This window comes from Anas platyrhynchos, chromosome 14 (assembly GCF_047663525.1).
Source record: "Anas platyrhynchos isolate ZD024472 breed Pekin duck chromosome 14, IASCAAS_PekinDuck_T2T, whole genome shotgun sequence".
NCBI classification, from domain to species: domain Eukaryota; kingdom Metazoa; phylum Chordata; class Aves; order Anseriformes; family Anatidae; genus Anas; species Anas platyrhynchos.
In genome coordinates this window covers 13614204-13633701 of record NC_092600.1, presented here as the reverse complement: position 1 = coordinate 13633701, position 19498 = coordinate 13614204, and the positions used below count along the sequence as shown (strand labels likewise).

The 19498-nt window shown below is 46.3% G+C and overlaps 1 protein-coding gene across 1 annotated transcript in view; it reads left to right on the top strand.

Moving 5' to 3' along the window:
- Positions 1-18337, top strand: part of CTNNA1 (catenin alpha 1) — a 111916-nt gene extending 93579 nt beyond the window's left edge. The window contains exons 12-18 of the mRNA XM_027468651.3: positions 1493-1693; positions 2737-2888; positions 5626-5736; positions 7274-7455; positions 8218-8323; positions 14208-14342; positions 17161-18337. Of these exons, the coding sequence (XP_027324452.1) occupies positions 1493-1693; positions 2737-2888; positions 5626-5736; positions 7274-7455; positions 8218-8323; positions 14208-14342; positions 17161-17448 (1175 nt within the window). The 3' untranslated portion in view covers positions 17449-18337. The remainder of the gene's footprint in view (positions 1-1492; positions 1694-2736; positions 2889-5625; positions 5737-7273; positions 7456-8217; positions 8324-14207; positions 14343-17160) is intronic.
- Positions 18338-19498: the final 1161 nt, after the last annotated feature.

Below are 19498 nucleotides of genomic sequence, written 5' to 3'. Positions count from 1 at the left end.
TTTTGCCAGTGCCTTTTATTAAAGTTCGCATCATCTGAAGAGGCTTTTCAGTGTACTTTATTCTTGTAGGAATCCAGGCAATAAGCAGTCTCTGTTTTGGCCTGACACTGATGCTTTTCTTTTTGTTTTTGTAACTTGCAGGGATGTCTGCCTCTTGCTTTAATACCGACACTGTGTGTGCTCCTTGCTGGAGCTCTTGGAGCTGGCTGTCTGCTCACCGAGTTGTCAGCTTACTGATGAACCTGCACTTTTCTCTCTTAGGGCCACATCCTGCCCTCAGCTGAACTTGCTCATTCCGAGTTGCTTCAGAGGTGTTTCACAAGTGTAATTTTTGTCCAGGCTGCTTACAGAAGTCTTGCAATATTGCATCTGGCTCTGTTAATTTTATGTAAATTATGCAGGACTCTTCCAGCAGCAGTCCTTCCAGCCAGTTCATACAAATCCTCTATCAGCCAACTCAATGGGCTGCTCAGCTCTACCAGCTCTTGCAAAATGTCTCTTTTACTACCTGTGTAGGGAATAAAAGCCACTTCGGTAGCACAGATTGGCAGCGTGGAGTGATTAAGGCAATGGTAAGTAATGCTGGAAACTATTTAAAGGACACAGCAGAAATGTTTCCAAGGAGGTTTCTTACAAAGCAGCAGAAATGTTGGATTGTGATGTCAAATCATTGGTACTGATACATTAAAGAAGTGCCTAACGGAGTTTGGAAAACATCCTGGATAGGTGTCAGCAGATGAGCATCCAAACCTCGTTAGGCATCCTCAGAAATCTCTTGAGGGTTTTTACTCATTTGGACCTCTTGAGCTTGATAAATGAGGGAAAATATCTCTGTATAAAAACGTATATCCTGAAAGTAAATTACAAACGGAGGTTTTGGCTTTATTTTCTGTTTTCTTGGGAGGCAGTGAGCACTCTGGTGCTGGAACGCTTTCTGCATAAATCACTGCATATGTTGCATGTCTCGAAAGTGTATCCAGGACTAACAGTGTAATACTCTGCTGGTAAGTGTCTGGTTGTGGGAAAACACTATGTAGGAAGCTAGAAATGTGCAACAAGCACCCCAGTCTGCCAGGGCATTAGTGGATGAGGTGTGGCACTGGGGCCCGTGCCTCATTGTCCCACCCCCGTGTAATGACAGCGGGAGTGGCCTGCAAATATTTGGAGCGAGGGCTTCGGCAGTCGAGGGGAGGAACATGGAAAGAAAGATGTTTAGGGAGAGTTGGGCTGAACTCAGCTTTTCTGTTGGTAAAGTAGAGTACAGAGAGGGGACAAGAGCGTTGGATGCCACCAGATGAATGGACTGACCTTTGTCTGACAGCTGGTTTGGAAGGGCAGCTGTTTGCTGGTTGTAGCAAGGTTAAAAATTAATGCTTTACAGCATCTGTCTGGAGGTCTTTTAGTGCAGGTCACAAACTGAGAAATTGTAATGCTGATGTGCATGGCAGAAAAGAAGATATTACTGTCTAAATCTTCCTTCTTTTACCACCAGAGAACCATATTTTAGAAGATGTAAACAAATGTGTCATTGCTCTCCAAGAAAAAGATGTTGATGGCTTAGACCGCACAGCTGGTGCAATCCGAGGACGTGCTGCTAGAGTCATTCATGTTGTCACTTCTGAAATGGATAACTACGAGCCTGGAGTCTACACTGAGAAGGTGCTGGAAGCAACGAAGTTACTGTCCAACACAGGTAAGAGTGGTTCCTCCAGGACCCCTGAGTTCATATTGCTTACAAGTGGACGGGCAGATAGATCCTAATGTACCCGTGAAATCTATTAACGGCTCCATTTACATACTATAATGAAAATTAGGGGGAGTTATTTGCAGAGCTGTTGCAAAATGAGAAAAGTAATTTTGCTTTGTTGACTGGCTCAAAACTCAGCAATGTGAAAGGTCTCCCTGGATGTGCCGGCTGTCATTGACTGAGCTGCAGAAAGTCAGAGAACCAGAGGGTGAGTCAGGGCCTGAAGGATGTGCTGACCATCTTGCAGCACTGTACCCAGGGCTGGAAAGGTTTCGGTGGCACTGACACAACAGAACGGAGAGTAAATTTTGTAATATGTCTGTAGAGCTTTTAAAAGAAGCCTTGTAGGTTCTTGTCCCCCACCCCATAACAACACATGTGGGTGTTGCCTGTGAACCAGCCGGTAACATCCATGTAGGGTAAGGAATGATTCTGGTTGCCTCAGTGAGTGCTGTGCCAAGCGTTGGTTGTTGTTTTTATTTTAATTACAACTTTGATGAAGAATCACGGGTGACACTGAGGAACCGAACAGACTGTAAATGGTTCTGTGATGTTCTTCCTGTGGCTGCAGTGAGTCACTGGAGCACAGAAGTGCAAACTGCCCTGCCTCAGTGGCTTGTTCAGCTCCAGCTTCATGGCTCCCCCCCATTGCTGTGTATCTGCAGGGGTTGTTAAATAAACACTTAATGCTTTATCCCATAGATTCTAACTGCTTCCCTGGGTGTTTTCCCCTTGTCCACAACAAGGGCGTGATAAATTTTAAAGTGTGCAGGGGGAAGGAAAAAATAGCAGCAGAGTAAACAGAAAACGAAATGAAGTTAAGACTGGAGCACCAGCATTGGTATTCATTTGTAACAAATGTTTTGAGTTTAAAGGGAACTGTTGGAGAGTTTCCAGTAGTAGTTAACAATGAGACATGCACATGGGGGTATGTAGCAGCAAATGGTATTGGGGTGGGGACTGACGGTTGGTTTGTGTCCTTCATACAGTTATGCCACGGTTTACTGAGCAAGTAGAAGCTGCTGTGGAAGCACTGAGTTCAGACCCTGCTCAGCCAATGGATGAAAACGAGTTTATCGATGCTTCACGACTGGTGTACGATGGAATAAGAGATATCCGGAAAGCTGTATTGATGATCAGAGTGAGTGCAACTTTACTGAACAGCTCTCTTATTTCTCCACTCACTTTCCCCCACCTTTATTGAACTGACAGGCATCACTTTTATTCAGAGCAGACAGCGTAAGATTTTCATTTAGCTCATACTAACATTCTCAGTCTAAAAACTGCTAATCACTCCGTGTAGTGCTGCAGAAGTACGTTTTGACTCAAATTCATTAAAGAGATGTGAGTAGCAATGATAGCCATGAGAGGTGATGCTAAATGCTCTTCACACATCTTCTATAAAATCGTGTTTAATGCCTTGCTTATTAACGTGCTAAAATCAGTGACCTTTGATTTAACAATAGCGAGTGGATTCCTGGTATAGGTGCTTCTTGATGCTTTGAGAGCACAGAAATAAAACCTGATGTCTCTTAAGTAAGTTTTGAGAATTAATGCTAGTTAGCCGAAAACAGGTTTAGGTGAGCTCAGCTATAGTTCTCTGTGTATTTCTATAGCACGTGATTCATTAATTAGCTAAACACATTGAACAGGGACCAGTTGATGGAAGCTTTGTCCCTTCTGTACGTGCGTGTTTCATTCAGGTGCAGTCGGTGTCCTACTTGCGGGTGGGTCAGGCAGCATTGGTCTGGTGGGAGGCATGAGGTGAAGATGCAGAAGAGCTCCTGCAGTTAATTGCGGGGATACAGGAAAGAAAGTTCTGGTTGAGGCTGACCTATCGGCTGGTTTCTTGAATATTAGCATGGTGAAAATGGTCAGGAGCTAGGCACAGCAAAGATAAATGTAGTGGTTTTATTCCTTGCTTCCTTTTTCCCTTGTACCCCTGTGACTCTAATGCAAATGCCGTGCAGATAACCTCTCGTCATCTCTCAGAGTGGTAACCACTGCAGATGCATTTTGGTGATAAGCAAATCGACAAAATACAGCCGCAGAATATATGTGATTATAGGAACCATTGCAATGCTATCTGCCATGTTTGTTGCTTAAAGCAAAGAATCGGACAGAAAATCAGACAAGCTGACAGCCACATATGTGCTCTCCATAGAATGTTCTTCATACTTATGCCCAGGATTTACAGACAGCCAACGCTGTATGAAGATATCAGTGCCTTCCTGCTATGCAGACAAACTAATTGGATTCACCCCCTGCTAGAGTCCTTGTTATTCAGGACATGAAAGTACGACTGCCAATTCCACGCCGCCGGTAATTAGCAGCGCTGGCAGTGCCAGCAATCCTGACATCTCCCCTCGCGCCGCGCCTCCCATGTCAGGGTGCCACGGCTGCCAAGAGCTAACGGCAGCACGCTGCTGCACATCGGTGACCTATAAAAAAAGCCAGAATGTTAGCATTTGTTGTCCAAAGGGTTTGAAGGTATAGAAAGTACTTGGGCTAAAAGAGAAGGTGCCAGACCACCGCTTCCCCAGGACGCTGTGATTGAGCCCCAGGAGTAACCACGCTTGCAGGGGGCCGCTGGGGCAAACGAGCTGGTTCGCTTGTTCTTTATGGAAACTGGAAGGAAACGTCATTCCAACACCTACTTTTTGTGCTTAGGCAGCCTGTTTTCGGAATTAAAATCTTCCTGTACCTGTAGGTTATTGAAATAAAGCTCTTTTCTCCCTGATGCCCAGGCAATCTCCCATCAGCCCCCAGAGCAGTTTTTGCCCTTGGCTGTGAGATCGATGGGAAGAGAAGGGACTTGAATACTGTAAGCATTTCTCTAAAGATGCAACAGAATAGTTTGGGTTTTGTTTTTCACTTTTTTTTTAAATACTGACACACACCCATCTACTCATTAGCGTATGTCCTTACTCTAATTTTGCGGATATACTCTATTAAAGGCGTGGAAAGGAGCTGGGGGCTGAAATTCTCTAGGTCTTGATGTCAGCATAGTCAGCCACCTTTGCTTTTTGGCAGTTGTTTTGCGTAACTATCTTTAAGTGCATTGCAAGATGTCTGTATTGGAAAACAAGTTTATAAAAATCAAATCATAGGAAAGAAATCGGAAGAACAGGGGCTTTATTTGCATCTTGTCTATTAATCACAACTCATTGCATTTATCAGTGAAGTTCTTTGTTGATCCAGCTCTGCAAAATTGTCATGAAGTGCCACTCTAGGCAAAGATGTAGTATTTTAACAAACATGCTGTTTAAACTGATAAGCTTTATAAAAATTTCGCCAGCTGTAGACTGGCAGTAACAAAAATAAATTCAAGGCAAGCAGGAACTAGGTCAGATGAGTTTAGCCTACAGCATAAAAGCTGGCCCTTACTAGCTAAAAATTTTAAGCTTTTCCTGGGGGATAAGAATAAATTTCGATATATTTTGTCTGTTGTTAATTCAGTCGATGCTTTGATTCATAATTGTGCTAAAGAAGACATCTGTGGTTGTGAAGCAGGGCTTGAAGTTGCATGTAATTTTAGCTTCACAATGTCAGGTGAGGCTTTTACTGTTAACCGAGTCACGAATAGCGAGATTCATTTTGTAAAGGCTTTGTGTGTGTGTGTCTTTCAACTCTTGAGTGCATTAGTGTCCTCTGACAAATGTCAGATGTTTAGTTACTGCTCAGTAATTTTGGGGATCCCTATCATGTTTTAACCGGAGCAGTCACGTATACATAGTCACACATTGATAAGCTGGGTATGGTCCTAATTTTTTTGTTGAAAACACTGAATATTTTTTACAGGAACTTATTTCCATTCTCTCTTTGCTTTTTAGAGCCATTTAATCTGTTTGACTCTTACTGAATTTATCTTTTCTCAGACTCCTGAAGAGCTGGATGATTCTGACTTTGAGACTGAGGATTTTGATGTCCGAAGCAGAACAAGCATTCAGACTGAAGATGATCAGCTCATTGCTGGACAAAGTGCAAGGGTAAGGAAGAAATTTGAGTATTACTTAAGCGTGTCCCACCTTCAAGAAACAATTTAGCTTGCCTTGAAAATCCAACTTATTTTACCTTCTTTGGTGAAAGCATTAGATCAGAAAACAGACGTTCTCTGTTTCTAATTGTCTTCTGAAAAGGAGTTTAAGAGAAATGTAGCAGTGTTGGTCTCATGGACATCACAGTTGTCTGCATTTTACCTTGAATGTTCTGAAAGATCAAAATCCTTTTAATAGCGATGAACTACGTGATACTTTGGCTTCAGACATTGTAATAGGCACTGCCATTTAGTTAGGCAAGTGAGTTTTTGCAGGGAGATATGGGGCAAATAATTCCATTGTACAAACATTTTTTTACAACAGGCAAATGCTAAATTTCTGGGCAAGAAGCAGATAACTTTACAGTTCAGGCATTTTTTACAAAATGTCTTCTTACGCATGTGTTTGGCCACTGAGCATTTAATCAAGATGATGTTCGAAGCAGCCTGAAAATGAAATAATTTAAACTAACCACATTCCCTATGACTGCTAAAAATGAAAGCATTGATATGCAATATATAATCATTAATAGACGAAAACTTTAAATTGGTACATTGAGGGAAAAGCAGGCCTTACGTATTGTTTTTATTTCACATGTTCCTTTCTGGATCAATAACAATTTTATCCTCTTGGGGAAAGTGCCATGAAAGATTTTTGAGAAGGCTCTTTTGGTCTGAAACCAGCCAAGGAGTAGTGAGGCCTTATTTATCAAACTTCTGCCACATTGGCTTTGGAATTACACTAACTCAGAGTGGTTTTTATGCTCTCCTTCCTTGGGCAAGCACTCTACTCCTATATCCCTCTTCCCCCTTCTATTTAAATGCAGACATTTCTAATTTACTTTTTAGTACTGCAGCTGCCAGATGCTTTTTCATCCTAAGACTCCTTTTCGTGTGCTCCTGGAGGCATGAAGGCCCCTACTATTTAAGAAGGCAAGGGCACTGAGACTTACACAGGCTGTAAACCTGGTGTAATAGATTTTATTCAGGAGTAAGCACATACTCTTTATTTTCACTTAGTCTTTTCTCAGCGTGCATGCTTCTAAATAGCATTTCGAGCGTTTTGCAGGAAAGAGATTCATAATGTTTCTTTTGTGTATTCCAACACTGAAAGATACCCAAGTGGATCTTCCTTTTAAAACTCTTCAATTTTACAGAAAAGGCGAGTCCCTCCTCTTCATGCAGTTTTTCTTTGAGGGATAGCAACATGTGGCAAACTTGCACATCCTTTTACTATGCAGTGCCCATGTTTCAGATGTCAACTTGTCTTTCTGGGCACTTTTTCTTCTCTGGTGCTGGTAGTAATGCATACAGCATAAACTTGGTGTTTGAAATGGAAGGAAATAGTTCTGTAAACCCTCTAGGTAGAGGGTTGCTATTAAAATTTTATCCCCCCATCTACATGACTTAAATTGGTTATTAGTGAAATGTTCCAAGAAGCCTTCTACAAGCAGCTGGAGAAGGAAATGTGAGAAAACTCTCTCTTTCAGGCTATCATGGCTCAGCTCCCTCAAGAGCAAAAAGCTAAGATTGCTGAGCAAGTAGCAAGCTTCCAGGAAGAAAAGAGTAAATTGGATGCTGAAGTATCAAAATGGGATGACAGCGGTAATGATATAATTGTTCTGGCAAAACAAATGTGTATGATTATGATGGAAATGACAGACTTCACCAGGTGAGTCCTAGTTTGTGCACACACCACCTTGTCTCAGCATTGGCTGAGCTGGTGATCCTTCAGTGAAATATTTTGCAAGTGCTCTTAAGAGTCTTACTTCTTATAATTTCCTTTAAATGTTACCCTATTAAAGCCTGTGTATTAACTTGGGAGATGCATTACTATGCAGTGACTGGGTGGTAATAACTGTTTAAATTGATCTATAGATACATACAGTTATTTCCTGCCATTCTTTCTTCCTTAAGGGCGATTTTTGTCCCAAAGAGTGTATATATATATTTGCTCAGTTCTTTAAAACATTAAATTCTATGGGCTTCTTGATATTGCTATACTACAGAAATAGTTCCTAGTACAGTGATTTGCAAAAGAAAGAGTGTTTTTTTGATGCCTTTTGAAATCCATTTACTAGACTTCATACAACACTATTTTTTAAACTTGATGTTGCATCCCATGCAAATTACAAATCTGTCTTGTAAAATGTTATCTCTCATCATAATTAGGTTGCTCGAAACAGTAAAATTCAAGTTGTTTTTATTCCTAGATTTAATCTGAACATGGTGAGAGTCTGGGGGTGGGGTGGAGGGGTGGGAACTGACTGGAAAATGAGGCTGCTGTAATGGTCACACCGGTGACCTGCCTATTGCTGTGCAACCTTCGCGCAGTCGGGTGCACTGCCAGTGTAATATGGAGTAGAAACAGCAGTGTATTGTTCATTTTTCTGCTTTTCTGGTGCTAGGAGGTAGACTCTGTTCTGTTTTGCAGAGGTAAAGGTCCACTAAAAAATACATCAGATGTGATTAGTGCAGCCAAGAAGATTGCAGAAGCTGGGTCAAGGATGGACAAGCTGGGACGGACTATTGCTGACCATGTAAGTCACAATTCATTTTCATAACCCTCCAGCACAAATGAGCAATAGGAGATCTTTCAGCACCGCAGACATAGTGAATACAAGAATATATGGTTAGTTTTGAGGTTTTTCATTTTATTTTTTAAACTGATTTTTTCAGAGTTGTCTAATAGTCTTTTCTTTCTAGCTGTTCTCCTGCCACCCTAAGCAGTGCAAAATGTTAAATATGTCCAGCAATGAAACTAGCAGCTCCCTGGCTTAAATCAAACACCTACCATTTTAAGGTAGCAATATGACAACACTGCTTCATGTCACATAGTATCTAGGCCAGTTTCTCTAACTGAACAGGACTGAAACTAAATTCAAGCTGCTTTTGTCACGCTCAGAATATGCCTGAGTACTTCCCAAAGCAATGGCAAGACTGTGTAGGCAATACTGTAATTATTACATGTGTCCTATTGCACAACCCTTAATATTATTTCTGAGGCAGCTTTATAATATTAAACAATTTTTAAATGCCCCCTAGACCGAATGATCAGATTATCAAAGCTCTCTAGTATATTTTCGTTGTCCAGTCAGAGCTGATGGAGACTTAAGCAAGGCTCGGAGTGAGCTGAGCATTTGCTGGGCTGTCCCAGGCTGTGGAGCGTGTTGCTGTGCTCTATGCACCGAGGTGTTTGAGAAGAGTTCTCTAGGTCTGAGTACGGCCAGCTGGGGGTTTGATGTAATGCATCTGCCTGTCCTGTGCCACTTCAGAAACTGGGTTGGGCTGAGCAAAAGCGCCTTTGGTCTCAGCCCACACCCAAATTGCAGAGAGACATCAGCATTAGTAATAATGCTCTGCCTGCAAGGGAGACCCTGAAATGCAAGTAGGTTAAGTCTGAGATCATAACCGACTGACTACGAACTATATTTTGTACAGCTCCTGCTTGCTTTTCGGTCTTTCTTTGAATGTAAATTCATAATACAAGGTTTCAACTAAAGCTGTCTTGGGAAGTAAATCTTCGTAATGCAGATCTTTCTTAAGTGTTGCATCCAGAGGATGTTGTGTTCACCCGAATATATTAATGATGCGGTGAGGTGTTTGATGAGGAGGTAAAGTTGAAAAGTGGTTTTTAAAATGGGTCTCCTTGCTACAGCATTTTGACAACCATATTTCTGGGAGAATCAGGTGTCACTGCTACCTTAGGTAAATGAAGCAAGGAACAGTTTGTGTTATAGATCTCAGGAGATCCTATGCTGAAGGTTTACAATGCTTTTTTTTTTTAATTCATGTGTTTTATGCAAACTTGATGTACGGTTTTCCGCACTGAGCCATGTCAAAAGATAGAAGGGGAGCTAAATGGTTGCTTTTAGTAGACATAAAGTCCTTACAAATATAAAAGATTAAGCACAGGTTTGAAGATAAATACGAGCAGGAGTGTACAGTTAGTCATTTTGACAAGAATATAGCTGTTTTTTCTAACTCCATCCCCTCCTAATACTTTCAGCCTGCATATTTCATTAGATATGCTTACATACTCTTTAGAAACTTGTAGCAATCTGTTAGTGCAGACCTGTCTGACAGCCACAGAGGACTTACAGAGCGACCGTTCTGGTGGAGCACTAATGCCTTCCTGTGCCTAATACAGGGTTTTAACGAATGGAGGTGTTTTTGGGTCCTGTTAACCATGTGACACCAGGTGAATCATGACCCCTCGTGTTCACATGTCAGGAGCTCCTAACTTGTGCTGTCAGGCAGTTTTACGACACATTTCCTTTGAAACCATAAAAGCTATTACACAAGGTATTTCACGTCTGCTGAGAAGTGTCTAGCCATCAGCCTGCAAATTTCCCCAAAGGTATTCCATCTTTCACTCAAAATAGCAGTCTGCTTGTTTTGAATGGGAGAATGTTAAGAAGTTATGAGTACAACACAAATGAAAATGATTTCCAGCAAGACAGCGATTCGTCATGTGTTTCGCTCACTGTTGAAATACTCGCAAAGTTAAAAAAAGGTTGCTTTTGCTCTTTGATAGCGGTGGGAGGTTGCTACCAGTTACCTGATAACAGCGTTGGGGTGGAGCTGAGGGGCTGCCCCGTGTCTCCTGTCCCAGCTAAGGGCTCCAGCAGCCTCCTGTGGGTCGGTAAGCACGGAGGCTGGCCTGGGGACACGCGCTGGGTGCCACGCTGTCCTGCTCCGTCGCCAGAACCACAGCCACTGCCCGGCCTGCAGCAAGACCTGCTCCCCCTGCACACCTTCTCTCGGCATCTAGAACCAAGCAGTGCCAGGCCCAGCTGCTGCACAGCATCACAGTGGCACTCATACCCTAAAAGCAGTGAGAAAGTCTCTGCGGTTGCTCCCTTACAGCCACCAGGTGTGGGGATGGAGCCTGCCTGCAGGAAGCGACACCGTCGGAGAGCTCTTCTGTCCCTCCCTGCCCCTTTCCTTCGCACAAAGGGAGGAAGAAAGTGGTTCTGCTTCTGCAGAAGCTCAGCCGGGTGGTGGGATGCGAATGTGTGTGTGCATTTGTTGAGGGTCAAGGACAGCTCCTGGGTGTGAAGGGGAGCAGCCAGCACGGCTTTGCCAGCAGCCAGCACCGAGGCTGTAGCAGCATCTTGGCAAGGTCTGCCATCAGGATGCAAAATACCTGCTCACAGACATCTCGTGTCCTCCTTGGGCTTCTTTAGGGGGTGGTGCTGTTAGGGGTGCCCCCAACACGCTTGTTTCTGGCTGTAGCACAGCTTTCTGCTGGTGCCCTGCTGTGGGAGCCTCCCAGCTCGCCCTGGCTGCTGGCTTCTGCGGCAGCATGTTAATCGGGGGGGAAATTGTTGCCTTTTGGGTGTTTTTCTGAGTGGTCCTATGTAGAAACAGGGATTATACAGGCATACACAGGTGCCTTTTGTTGTTGTCTTTTATCTCGTGTTATATATCTCTTTTCAAACACCATCAGTCTTTGAACTGAGCTCTCCGTTCTGCTCACAGAAATGGCACACACGGTAAGGAGGTGGTTTGCCAAGTGCTGTCACTCTGATCTATGCAGCTGAATAACATTCCCTATTCCATTTTTTACTACCCCACTAATGTTTTGTTGCCTTCTTCAGCCATTGGTAAACATGCAGCAGACTCTTCCCTGGAAAGTGCCTTCCCTTAAATGCTTTCCATAAACCCACAGCCCATCAAGCACCTGGCGTTCAGCGATGCTCGCGCCGTGCCGCACCGTGCGCCTGTCAGCGTGCAGCTCCAGCCACGGCCGTGCCACTCGCTCGCCTTGTTAGATGAGCTGTTTGGGAGATGGAGAGCATTTTCCAAAATGCTAATTCCAGCTTTTCATTAGCTCTTTGGCCAGCAGTGTTTATGGACTTCCTCTGAAACACCCTGCGCTGCTGACTAATACTGATTCACTTAAGAAATTAACCTGTAAACTTTGCTGCTTTGTTACCCGCAGTTCGCACTTCACTGATGGAAACAACGCACCCAGGAACGAGCTGCAGCCACCTCAGGTGTTTTCAGTAGCTTTCCTTGGGAGTAAGAAGGTGATTGCAGCCTCTCCGTGCTCACACGGGCTCAGATGCCCCCCGAGCTCCGCACATGTCGCTGTGCTTGTCGCAGCACGCCCGCAGCCCCGTGGTGGTGCTTTGTGTGTGTGTGTGCCGGGGCTGCCTTCCATCACGGCTCAGCAGGCTGCCATACAACATGTAATACAGCTGTTTTGTCTCTGCTCTGCTGAAATACCATCTTGGCTTTAAAAAACACTTGTTCAGGCCCTGGAAAATGCATTTATTACCTACCCTTGCCTCGCTGCTAGAGTTAAAAGGCTGCCGGAGCAGATCAGTTGCTTGGTTCACGTCGCCCCACCTGTGCGCACCGTGGCAGCGCAGGGGTCTGCTCGGGTGCCTTCTTTTCTGGCTTTTTGTTCAGGGAAGCTTGGGTTCCTGCACCCGTCTTGTAGAGCCGGAGCTGCAGCTAACGGGAGGTCCATGGTGAGAATTTGGGGTCAGCCCCTGCTGCTGATGGGGTTTTGCCTTTCTCTGAAAGGCGAGGAGAGGCTGTGGGGTGGTAGGCGATAAACCTGACTCTGAGCAGAGCATGGAGTAGTAAATTGCTGCCACATTTAAGGTTATTCCTCCCAGCCTACCATGTCCATTATGAATCTTCATTTGCCGGTGCCTTGTGCTGCATCAGAGAGTAGTGGATGAGATGGGATTTGGCAATGAATGAGGGTGTTTGTAGAAGAGCTCTCGCAGTCTGCTCAGCTCTCTGCATTTCAGCAGAATCTGGGGAGAGCAAGTAAGAAGTGAGTGCTGCTCAGAGTCAGGCTCTTCCATCCCTCTCACATCCGACACTGGTAAATCACTGCAGCCACTGCTCTGCAGAGCTCAGCCAGCACACGGCTCTGGGGCTTTCTGCCCTGGCCAGCACAGCCTGGAGGGGAAAAGCTGAGGGTGCTGTGCTCTGCTTGCCATCAGGCTCTGCCGTGGGGCCAGGGAAAGGTGTTTGAATTTTGTATGTGAGTGCCCGGCAAGGCTGCCTTGGGTGATCAAAGGGTTGTGTACAAAGACCCTGATGCAAGAGCTCGAGGAGTTCCTGGTTAAGCGTGACCACCCAGGAAGGATGGAGATCGCGGCAGGGGTTGGCCTTGGCCCTGCTCCTGATCAGTGCTGCCTGGATTCCTGCTCTGCCGTGGTGCTGGGCACAGCACTGCCTGCCCTAGGGCAGAAAACAGAACCTTGTTGGGTCTGATGCTGGCTTTGTGAGGAGGGGGAGCTGTGGATGCCCGGTGGGATGATGTGAGGAAGATGTTTAGAGGAGGAACTGGCACATGAGCTGGCAGTGCCATGCCCCCAGCCCCACCTGCCTGGGGCCAGGTTGGGGTGTAAGGGGTGGTCATTTAAAATGTGTTCTCCTGGGTGAGCACAGCCGGCGATGTCTGGGGCTCCGAGCCGGCCGCCCCTGTGTTCATTTATCAGCAGCAGCACAGGAGGCTGACGGGCAGAGGCTTTTCAGAGCTCAGGGCACGTCAGTCCTTGATCCCCCAGCCTCCACACACCCGCGTGTGCCAGCAGCCCCGAGGTGGGCAGCTGTCCCTAGGGCTGCTGCTCGCCCCCGTGCGTAACGGGGCTGCGGGACCGGCGTGGGCAGCAAAAGGCTTCTCGGCACCTCCTGGGCTTAGGCATGCAGAGCTGTTTGGGACTGTGGCTGCCCCTCAGCTGGGCTCCTCTTTCAAAACCCAGCACGAGGCCGACTCATCACTCATCCAGCTGCCAGCCAAGGGACGGTCCTTGCTTTGGGCTGGGGACGGCAGCTCTCCGAGCTGTGCTGCAGCCCCTGGAACCGCTGAGGCTTCAATTGCTCAGCTGGCACAGTGACTTCTGCCGTCTGTATGGCTGAGTGCCTCGGCGTGCACTTGAAACATTTTATGTCATGGTGAGGAATCTCATTCCCACACCGCTACAGAACGGGAGCAGAAGGCAGGGAAATATCTGTTTTGTGGGATATAATCAAGTAACTGGTGGGTTTATCATTTGCTAGCGTCAGGTACTCAAGACTGGGAATTGAGGCTGGATTCAGTAACTTCTGTGAGTCGCAGTTTGAGATCTGGATGTCAAATCACAGCTGCTGTGTCCTGCATCATGTACGGGAAGGGCTCTGGCAGTCAGTGACCCTGCTCTGGGAGGGCTGGGCACCCCCCGTGTCCTCGCAGGGAGCTGGGGTTGCGATGGCCGAATTCATTGCCTGGAGGTGTTTGTGTGCGTTCAGCTTTGCCTGCGTGTTGCTTGGTTGTCTTTTGGCAACCAAAGCTCCACAGAAAGCGCAGTGCTGTCCGGACCGGCACCGCATGCACCTGGCTGCTTTCTCGCTGAGTGGTTCAGCTCCGGTTCTGACGGTCTCCGAGTGAAACCTCACCTTTGGTTTTCCTTCCAGTGCCCTGACTCCGCCTGCAAGCAGGACCTGCTCGCCTACCTGCAGCGCATCGCCCTGTACTGCCACCAGCTGAACATCTGCAGCAAAGTGAAGGCTGAAGTGCAGAACCTCGGCGGGGAGCTGGTTGTGTCCGGGGTACGTAGGAGCTGTGGCGTGCCTGCCTCACGCGGTTTGTCCTCCAGGGGTAACAATTACTCCAGGCTAAGCTATTCTGCTAAATATGACAGAATATCAACAAGGTGTTTTGGGGCTTTCAGTCCAAGTTTCAGTGCATGCCAAGTCTGTAATCCTGCCTCACTGGTTTTGTTACCGTTTGAAAGGGGGAAAACACAGAAATGCAGAAAAACACTTCACGTTTCCATGCTCAGCAGATTCACTTTACCTCTGTGTGATCTACCATTTTTTCAGACTGTTTTTCACTTTCAGTGAGGTTAAATCCCTTTAATCAGCACAGCTAACCCTACCCCATGTGTCTGCACAGCCTTGGAACATGCTGGGGTCCCGAAATGCTCCAGAGATGTTAATATTTCAAAGTAGCTTTGCCCTGAAGAGTGCAGAGATTTTTAGTGGCTGCTCTGTTTTATGACAGCTGAAAGCTGCCGTAGGCCAGCCTGCTTCCTTATTCTAGCCATTACTTAGCAAATAATTTTTTTCACTGTACTTCATGAAATGCTTCCTCCAAAGAGGAATCTATTTGGGGTCATCTGGGGGGAGGAGAGCAGAACTAAATTCTTAATTTCTTCTGGCATATTCCTCCTTGCCCTAGACAGTCACGTGTGGCCTCCAGTGCTTTTGCCCATCCTTGCCATGACCGAGGCAGGAAATTCGGAGAAGGGACAGAAGGGGCTGGTAGTCCCAGCCTGCTGTCTGAATCCTTAAAATCAAGCAGAAGTCGCCACCCCCTGCCACTCAGATGCTTCAGATCCTTCGACTTACAGCCCCTTTCTCCCCACAGACAGGCCCGAGGTGTAGAGCTGTAGCTGGGGGAGGTCTGCACAAGGAGCTGCAGAGGCAGCGATGGGCCCCTCGCGGGGTGCTGGCCGTCTGCTGCTCCTCCTGCCAGCCCCACACGCTCGTGCTGCCAGCACCGCGGTGCTGAGTGATGGGACGTGCTGGAACATGTGTTGCTGTGCAGCTCTGTTGCATGCCTGATGTCCTATTATCTGCAAGGCTGAAGGCATTGTGCTGTCAAAGCCGTAGATGTGTCATTATGCAATAATATGTACTCCAGGGTTTTACTGCAGTTATTCAGTGTCTTTAGAATTTACATACCCTTCTGCCATAAATTAGTTATATGAACAGGCTGGCATCTGTAGTCTAATCTCCTGGTTTTATCTGTTCTCCACGAATCTGTCCACTGGGGCTGGATGCTGCCAGTAGTGGTGCTAAGCCTCTGTCAGATTATCAGGTGAAGACCTGCTTGTGGAGGCTGATCCAGGGACTTCTGAAAGCGCTGTCTAAAAGTGAAATTCTCTCCAGCGCTGGCATCCTCCCCCATCTGGATGCAGCAAACATCCTGTGGAAGCAGAGCTATAACCAAGGCAGTAAGAGCTTGCACCCTGAGCAATCTGGCAGTTCATTTAGAAAAGCACCTCCTTGCTTTCATTGCGTTTAACACGATTCTTCCCACTGTGAAGAATCATGGCACTAGTAACATGCAGTGAAAGTGTTTTCCAGCGTGATGGCTGGGGCAGGGAAGGCAGATGACACTGGTTTGCTGGAGGGTGCGGATCAGATCTGCTGCTGTCACGCTCAGAACAGGGCGTGATGGAAGGGAAGGTCCCAGCGCCATGCAAAGCAACCAGCCCCTGCTCCATCGGCTTTGCTGCTGGGGGAGCCATGGCTTCGAGATCTTCCCCCGAATCTTCCTGAGATGCATTCAGTGCTGGAATTGAAATGCATGGAGGCAGCCGGGTTCTTGTGTAAGCTGAGCAGAGATGCTGAAATCCTGCCAAAGATTGTTTGGCATTCGCACGCCGCAGGTCCTGATCTTGCGTGTGGCAGCTGAGATGGCACCAAACACACACAGACACAGCACCCGCGGCCACCAGCATTGGGGACCCAGCCCGCCTCCTGCACTGAAACGCTCCTGCCCGAGCCTGGAGGCGGTCCTTCCCTTTGCCTTTGAGCATTTAGACCCAAATCTCCCGACGAGGCTGGTGGCCAGGCTCAGCTGGAAGTGCTCCGTGCCATCTCTGCTGGCGCTCGGCTGCTTTTCAGCCAGGGTCATAAATCATCGAGCAGGAGCATCAGTGAGTGGGGGAGCGGGTGGAGGCTGCTGCTGAGGGCATGGAGCTGCGGGGAGGTGAGGGTGGGCACTCACCTGACTGCCCGGGCTGCCGATGAGGGTTAGGTTCATTGGTTGGGTGCTGTCACCCAGCAGAGCAGGGCTCTGGCACCCTCATGTCCCCCTGCCTGCACCCTGCTGCCAGCCTCCCCGTTGGTCGCTCTGCCACACACCAAAGCTTCAGCAAGCACAGCTTTTTTTTTCTCATTTTAATGCTGTTGTCGATCAGGAACCACCTCGGCCTGAAGAGACAATTACATCCCTTCCTTTCTAATACAACTTAATATTCGAGGGTGATTTAAATGTTTATTACCAGTGATTAAGATATTACCACGACTTTATTAATTTCATTAGAGAATAAGCTACTGTTAAAGCTTAGTCACAAAAGCAAACAGCGGCATACAAATCTTTTCAATTGCCGTGAATATGGAAAAGGCACAGATAATGTGCAAATGCTGCTCTTTTTATTTCCTGGTGCACAAGGCAGGTCCTCACCGCGGGGTGTCAAAGGAAAAGCACTGCCTTGAGGTCGGAAGCTCAGATTTCAAAAGAAAGCCCAGTCACTTGTAGTGCTCATACAAAATGTACCCCAGGCCCATTGTGTGTTCTGGAATACCGCGTGTGTGCATGTTAACAGTGGGTAACTCTCGCGTTGATGTTCGGCAGGTGGACAGTGCCATGTCTCTGATCCAAGCAGCCAAGAACCTGATGAACGCCGTGGTGCAAACCGTGAAGGCTTCCTACGTGGCATCCACCAAGTACCAGAAGTCCCAGGGAATGGCTTCGCTCAACCTCCCCGCCGTCTCTTGGAAAATGAAGGCTCCGGAGAAGAAGCCCCTGGTCAAGAGGGAGAAACAAGATGAGACCCAAACCAAGATCAAAAGAGCGTCCCAGAAAAAGCACGTTAACCCGGTGCAGGCTCTCAGTGAATTCAAGGCTATGGAGAGTATTTAAAGCGGTGTCTCTGTTGGTTATTTTTCCTTTAGCCCACTACTGCTACTTCCTGAACTCTAACTTTTAATATTCTAAGGATTTTCAAAAGTTTACTATTCCTCAAAATGTATTTACTTAATATAATTTTGATAACTTGGTTTAGATCATGTGGGGAAATACTCAAATTGTAAGTCCTTTCAATATAGCTTCAGCCTTACAAGAGTGTGTTAATTTAGATTGCTTTTAGATTTCAGGGGTGTATTTCTAGCTGAAAAATATTTTGTATAATCTTGCTTTAAATAAAATATTCTATAACCAAAGAGGGTTTTACAATAACACTAACAGTTAACATTGATAGTTGAATCATTCTGCTTGGAGACTGCAGTTTTGCATTGTGATCAAGAGGGAAAAATTAGATCTTTTCACTCGAGAATGAAAAAAAAAAAGTATTATTGTATGTATTAGTGTATTCCTGCTGGGGATGGAGAGGGACTTAGCTCTGTACGCTGTAAGGAGAATGGGAACACAGCGGGCGCTGGCTGCGCTGCCCCAGCCACATGCTCACGCCTGGCAGGCACCTGGGGAAGCGCTCGCCTGGCCCCGGGGAGCCGGGGTGGCCTTGGCTGGGGGCGAGGAAAGGGGCAGCGGGCCCGGGATGGCTTCGTGCTGCCCGTGCCACGCGTTGCTGCTGCTCCCTGCCCGAGCCTGAGCCCCAGCCCACGCCCGTGGGTGCCTCACCCCGGCCCTGTGCTGGGGCTGTCGTGTTCGCGGGGGACAATCCGGTGAGACACTCGATGCGTCACGAAAGGAAACCGATTACTTTTGTATGACACGAGATGAGAATTTTAATGCCTGGTTACAAATTACTAATGTATTTTGCTGCGGGACACTAATAAAGTTGCTTTTACCAGCCGGTGTATTGTCGTGCTGTGAATGGAGCGTGCTTGCAGCCCGCCCCGCTCCCCCTCCCCGGCATTCAGATGCAAATTGGCATTGTGCTCATTTCTAATAATTGCTATGCATCCTGCCTTGGGCTTGCGAAGGAGCCCAGCAAATAATGTTTGTTCACGCTGCAATTTAGACTATACATTATTTGTGATAACTGTAGCTACAAGGTATAATTTTGCTGTCTTATTTAAATTTTATGAATTTCAGTGTGTTTTACACTTACCAATAAAGTCCGGCATTCCCGAGGAAAGGTTTGAGCAGGTCAAAGTCTTGTTTGTTGTTCTTGTAAAGCATCCATTAAAATGGAAAGAGGCCTGTTCTGTATTTAATGTTTTTAACTGCAACTAAATTTGGGAGCCAGTCGCTGGCAGTGTTTAAGTTATAATTTGATTTATCTTGATCAGCTTACAATTTACTATATCAAGCTTATTGCTGTCAGGTTACCAAATTGCTGATCAGAATCAGACTAAATAGTTACTGGGATAATTTTGCTGAATTTATTATGCTTCCAAGCATTTCAGCCTCTTGAGTATAACTGATAAATAGCTGGATTTCCTAACAGTTTCTGTAAGCCTTTAACATCCGATCGGGCATCTACCTAAAAGGGCAAGCTAATGAGCTCGTCCCGCTGGCAGTCAAGGGTTAATGAAGTAGCTACGTTGCAGATCCTCTGTCTTATTTGTAATTGTTTTCTGCTTTTATGCAATATGACCTTTTTTTTCTCTCCTGGTTTTAATATAATTGTCTTAAAGGTTATATTCCCTGGGCTGCTCAGTAGCTCTCTTCAAAATAAATGCATTATTCCCCCCAAATTCCATCAGTTGGCTTTAAAAAATAAAAATCTGTATATTAAGAGGAACGGACATCTATATCCATGTAGACTTTGAGTAGACATGGGTTGATTTTATATTACAGACTTCCTCGGCACCAGGTCAGCACCCAGTTAATGCGGCTCCACCTGAGCCAGGACCCGGAGCCGCTCTCACTGTGTCTGCGCTGCTCCTGCGGGAGAAGAGCGTGGGTTTGCGGAGGGGAGGCGCATCAGGGTAAATGTGTAATGGATGAAACTTACTTAATTGGTCCATTTAGAAATGCACTGTCAGCAGCTGGTGGGGAAGCAGAA